The sequence below is a fragment of the Ochotona princeps genome, chromosome 4 (genome assembly GCF_030435755.1).
Source record: "Ochotona princeps isolate mOchPri1 chromosome 4, mOchPri1.hap1, whole genome shotgun sequence".
NCBI classification, from domain to species: domain Eukaryota; kingdom Metazoa; phylum Chordata; class Mammalia; order Lagomorpha; family Ochotonidae; genus Ochotona; species Ochotona princeps.
Genome location: NC_080835.1, coordinates 95,796,800 through 95,802,799, shown reverse-complemented (window position 1 = coordinate 95,802,799; position 6,000 = coordinate 95,796,800). Strand labels below are relative to the sequence as shown.

General features: G+C 38.4%; 1 protein-coding gene across 1 annotated transcript; it reads left to right on the top strand.

The window, feature by feature from the left end:
* Positions 1–577: 577 nt before the first annotated feature.
* LOC101517108 (olfactory receptor 8B8-like) lies at positions 578–1,519 on the top strand. Its single transcript, XM_004597684.3, has one exon. The coding sequence runs from the start codon at positions 587–589 to the stop codon at positions 1,517–1,519; it is 933 nt and encodes a 310-aa protein (XP_004597741.2). The 5' UTR covers positions 578–586.
* The last annotated feature ends 4,481 nt before the right edge of the window (positions 1,520–6,000 follow it).

Genomic DNA, 6,000 nt, shown 5'->3' with positions numbered 1-6,000 from the left:
CATGGTTGTTGCAATATTCTCCTTGAAATGAGTACAGAGAATACCCTGAGTGAGCAGAGGGGCTGCAGGACCTTAATGAGTAGACTCCTTCTGCAAGGCCAAAACTGTTGCAAGTCCAGATTTATTATTTTTCTTCTCTGATGGTAAATATCTGTCACAGACATAGATCTCTTTGTTTCAATTTCAAACAGTTCTGTGTGCCTCTTCTATCAAATTTTATTCTACATTATTAGTAACACCAAGGTGTTAATTTTACTGTCTCCAATTTTACTGGTAGGAAAGGATTTTAAAACAATTGACCGAAGAGAGGAGAGAGAGACCATTTGTCTGTGTCTGTCATCCATCATTTTTATCCTTGGATTTTTCTTTATAAATCTTGTTTGCTTAGTGAGGGTTTGAATTGCTTTAAAGACTCCCGTAAAAGGGAGGCAAGATTGTCCAGTCAAAGCAGAGTCTGAGAATTCATGTTGGGTGAGCCTTGGTCGTCCGTAATATTGACCTTACAGTTGCATGTGATTATGTGTTGATCAAATGAAATTGCAATGTAATTCTTTCTTCTTGTGTCTGCAGACTACCTCTGAGAAGAATGGCTCACACAAATGGCTCTTTTGTGACTGAATTCATCCTAGTGGGGTTAACAAACCAGTCAAGTCTCCAACTGCCTCTTTTCTTCTTGTTTCTAGTTGTATATTTGATCACATGTTTTGGAAATTTTGGCCTGATAACTTTAATTATGTTAAACTCACACCTCCACACCCCCATGTACTTTTTTCTTTTTAATTTGTCTTTTATTGACTTCTTTTACTCCACTGTAATTACACCCAAAATGTTGATGACCTTCATATCAGAGAAGAATATTATATCATATGTGGGGTGCATGACACAGTTCTACTTTTTTTGCTTTTTTGTCGTTTCTGAATGTTACGTGCTGACATCAATGGCCTATGATCGCTATGTGGCCATCTGTAAACCACTTTTGTACAATGCAATCATGTCCCCTAAAGTCTGCTTCCACCTTATGCTTGGTTCATACCTGACAGCTTTTGCACATGCCATGATTCATACTGGGTACATTCTCAGACTGACCTTCTGTGATGCTAATATAATCAACCACTATTTCTGTGATGCCATTCCCTTGCTTGAGCTTTCCTGCACCAGCACTTACGTCAATAAAATAGAAATTTACATTGTGGTGGGTGTTGACATCATTGTTCCCAGCTTCACTATCTTCATCTCTTACGGCTTCATTCTCTCCAGCATCCTGCACATTAGCTCCACTGAGGGCAGGTTCAAAGCCTTCAGCACCTGTAGTTCTCACTTAATTGCTGTTTCTTTTTTCTTTGGGTCAGGTGCATTCATGTATCTTAAGCCATCTTCTTCTGGGTCACAGACTAAGGGAAAGATCTCTTCTGTTTTTTATACCATTGTGGTACCCATGATGAATCCGTTAATCTACAGTTTGAGGAATAAAGATGTTAAAATTGCCTTGAGAAAAACCCTAAGTAGGATCAAGTTTTAATTATAAACACTACTTCTGTGTAGGTATTTAAGGACTGGGACTTGGTGATTTTTTAAAAAAATATTTATTTATTTTTATTACAAAGTCAGATATACAGAGAGGAGGAGAGATAGAGAGGAAGATCTTCCGTCCGATGATTCACTCCCCAAGTGAGTGCAACGGCTGGTGCTGTGCCCTCGACTGCTTTCCCAGGCCACAAGCAGGGCGCTGGATGGGAACTGGGGCTGCTGGGACTAGAACTGGCACCCATAAGGGATCCCAGCGCTTTCAAGGCGAGGACTTTAGCCACTAGGCCACGCCACCAGGCTCGACTTGGTGATTTAATTGCAAAGGTTTAGGGTCAATTTCTTTTCCTGTTTCTCAATATTCTGAAGAAAAATTTTCTCTCTCCTTTTTAATTTTTACCAATGCTTTATACAGTACTAAAAAATAAATCATTTTTTTGCATACAATTTCCCCTCTCAGGATTTTACTTGGTTAAGTATATCATTAAGAACAATTTTTCTTTTAGTTTTTAATGTTACTATGCAGTTTGCTTCTCTTTAGAAGTCATGGGTTTCTGAAAGCTATACAGCAGAACAGATGGCTGATTACATTATTCCACTGTGAAAGACTGTCTTTCCATTCTCCCTTGTGCAGGGGTATGCTTCTTTCAATCTTCAGAAATTTGCAGATGTAGATTTTTCCATGTGGACCGTCAAATATAACCCACTTTGCGTTTGTAAACCTTGTGGGTTAAATTACTCTTGGCAGAATTATTATATTGACTGTTATTTATTTGATATTAAATTGTTATTTGTAGATTGAATCCTGGAGTTCAGAGACATTATCGGTTTCCACAGCTTTTAAAAGAAAAATGCAAACTAAACCATGAGTGTCACCATTTCATATGTCCTATACTTATAATAATGCATTTTCTCTATATCTCATATTATTACTTTTATTTAGCTGAATATCAATTAATTAACATTACTACTTTGGAGATTGATTCTGCTTTGTTCCTGGATGATTGCTTAATTTATTTAAAGAGCTTTGGTTCATTGTTTTCTTTTTTATGGAAAACAATATGATGACATTTTATAACTTTTGCGCAAATGATATGTCATTGTACTTTTAAAAGGCTAATATATAACAAAGTTGTTACCAAAGAGGAAAGTATCTAATTTAAGTGAGTTATACTATTTCCTCTACTAACAACTTTAAAAAATATTTTTTTGTTTATCTGAAAAGCATCATTACAGAGAGGCAGACGTAGAGATAGATTGAGAGAGAGATAGAGAGAGAGTTGTCCCCCGAGTCACTCCCCAAGTGGTCATAACAGCTGGGCTGGTCAGGGGCTTCTTATGGGTCTCTCACAGGGATTCAGGGACCAAACCACCTGGGACATTCTCCATTGCTCTCCCTGGTGAATTAACTGGCAGCTAGATCAGAGGAGGAGCAGGTAAGACATGAACTGAAACCCATCTGGGATGCTGGTGGTACAGGCAGCCACTTAATCCCCTAGGCCACAGCACTGGCCCATATTATAATTCCATTTTGTGTACAATGCAAGAAAGGAAAACTGCAACACAATCTGATATTCTCCCTAAAGTCCTGGATATTTTTCTGCAGCTTGTTTCATTTTTGGGGGGTGGTGGAGGGGTGGAATCAGTTTTTATGAATAGCTACCAAAAGGCATCCTTTAAGATACTTCCAGACTTGCAAATGATTGTAAATCTGCTTTAGAGATATTCATAATTATTTTTGGTATCAAAGAAAAAAGTAACAATTCAAGATTCTAGCTTGGTAAGTCAAATAAATAATACTGGATATTAAAATGTATTTCTTGAGATAATTTGAAATAAAGTATGGTCACATGTTAAATATCCTTAATCTGTGTTTTAACCTCTTTTATTTCAAAGAACACAAAGCGTAAAACTGCCCTGAACTCTACTTTCCCTATTATTGGCGTATTATTTATTTGCATTAAAACATTTGGTTTAATCCATAAACCATTCAAACTTTGCATAGCTTTATACAGACTTTCTATACCCTCCCCCATCTTTCAGATCTCCAGATATCAATATTTTGTGTTCATATTGAGAACTGCCACCTCTTCAGGAGAACAGGTTTAAGTAATTGTTACTTTTATGTATATCAAAGGGCAGGACTGTTGGGTTCCTAGAGTCGGAAGCTACGGAGTGATTGGTTCAATTACAGAAATGAACATTTTTGCACGAAGTACAACAAATTGAAATGTATCAGAGATTTTACTTCATGTAATGTGGTTTTAGAAGAATAGGAAACTCTTAGGCAGAAGCCAAATAAATAAACAATCAATAGACAAGTGGTTCAGTTCATGGATGTTAAATAATGGCAATGCAAACAGCAATTCAATCTAAATTCATACCCTGCTTTGCAGAGTCCTGTAAATTATCTCCCACTGCATTGGTCGAAGGCTTTGGCCTTTGGGTACAGTGTTCCCTGGAGGGCAGTGAGGGTTGCTGTCTCTCAACTTGGCCAATAAAGACTTCTTCAATATCTTAAAGTTGTGTCTGCTATGATTGGTCTTGTGTTCCATAAAAACTTCTAAAATCAACGCAGACGCAAGTGCAGGTATTAGTAATCCTCCAGTGAATGTAGGGGTGTTTTGTGGGTTCTGTCTTATCTATCAGTCTCTGTGTTAGCCAGCTCCTAAGGAAGGACTAAGAACTCAGTGAGGGTAGGAATCCTTGTTTCTATTTCAGCAATGTTCACAGGCTGTTTCAAGTCATAACTTATTGCAGAGACCAATCTATGTATTGTAGTTTTTATTTAAATTTAGCAGGACTGTTCATTTAAGTATATAAATTTTGTTGCCTTTTAAAATCATAGAGATAGCAACAATGGTTTTAGTTACTGAAAATCTTTCAGTACACAACTAAAATATAAATAGTGAAAATCAAAGCAGAATATTCAAATAAAATAGCAGCAAAATATCCTCCTTTATTCATATTTGAGTATCTTGTCCTCTTATCTAGAATGTGTAGGTAAACCTTAATTTATACTGGTATTTACAGTAAAGGAAAACATTGCATTGTTGGGATTTACGGGATAGTCAAGAAGTGATTGCGACAGAGCCAGGTGTTGGAGAAAGAGTGGAGCCATAACCCAGAGGGGATACTGGCAATATTCTCTCTATGAAACTTCACATGAATTAGTAATGGAATATTTTCAAGTGCCCACAAGAGCATACATCTTATTTCTCTATGTTTAGTTTAGGTGAACCTCACAATAAAGGTTAGAAAATATCGATTAAAGCTGTATTAAAATGAACAGTACAGAAATCTGTAAGTGGGACTGAGAATAATGTGTCAGCACCCCAGGTAGAATGGCTATGCAGAAGAGAATCAGCAGGGGAAGGACCCTACAAGGAGCAACACAGGAAATCAAGATCACTACAGGAAAGGTTCCCCAAACCACACAGATGATACAGGGTTCCTCAAAAGTTCATGGAAAAAGAAGAGTTTTTACTTTCAAAAAGTATTGAAATCCCAGCAATATTTTCTGAAAAGGTTTGCTTGACTATAGGACAGAATGACAGAGGAAGAGAGGGATACAGGGAACAAGATGTTCCATCAGCTGCTTCATTCTACCCAATGGTCAATTAACCAAGTCTGGGCTTGGCCAAAGTCAGCAGCTAAGAATACCATTCTGGTCTTGTGTATGGGTTACAGGGACCTACGTGCCTGAGCCATTTTCTGTTTCCAAATGCATTTTTTTTTTTTGCATCAGAAGTGGAGCTGCCAAGGGAATGGAATTGCTGTGTAAGGCATAAAGCCATCACCCTCAATGCCAACATTCACGTGAGTGCCAACTTATGTCCCCAGGACTCCACTTCCAATCTAGCTCCTTGAGATTGGCCTGATAAACAACGAAAGATGAGAGAACCCATGTGTGACATTCTCATGAAGCTCTTGCCTTCTGGATTCAGCCTGGCACATCCCTGGCCACTTGAAAAAAATAAAGTAAAAGGTAATCTTAATAAAAAAAAACAGTGTAACAATGTTGGGCCAATGGTTGAGTTGGCTATTTCTCCAGCAGCATCACATATGGGCATCAGCTTATATCCTGGCTACTCTGCTTCCCATCCAGCTCCCTGCTTGTGGCCTGGGACAGCAGTGGAGGACGGCCAAAGCCTCGGGGCCTGTACCCAAGAAAAAGGTCCTGGCTCCTCACTTCAGCTTCTGCAATTGCAGCTGTTCGGGGCAGGAACTTCTGCTTCCTAACCAGAAGATGAGAGATCTTCCTCTCTGTCTCTCCTTCTCTCTGTAAATATGCCTAATTTCTCCAGGGCACTAAATGATAGTCTGACACGGGATGTTGGCATTGCTAGTGGGAGCTTAACCCTCTGCTCCATGACATGCCCCCCATGCAGGTTTGTTTTTCCACAATAAACATTATCACGGGCTTTTTGAAGATTCCTCTGGCAATCACTCTATATTTATTTATAATATTTCATA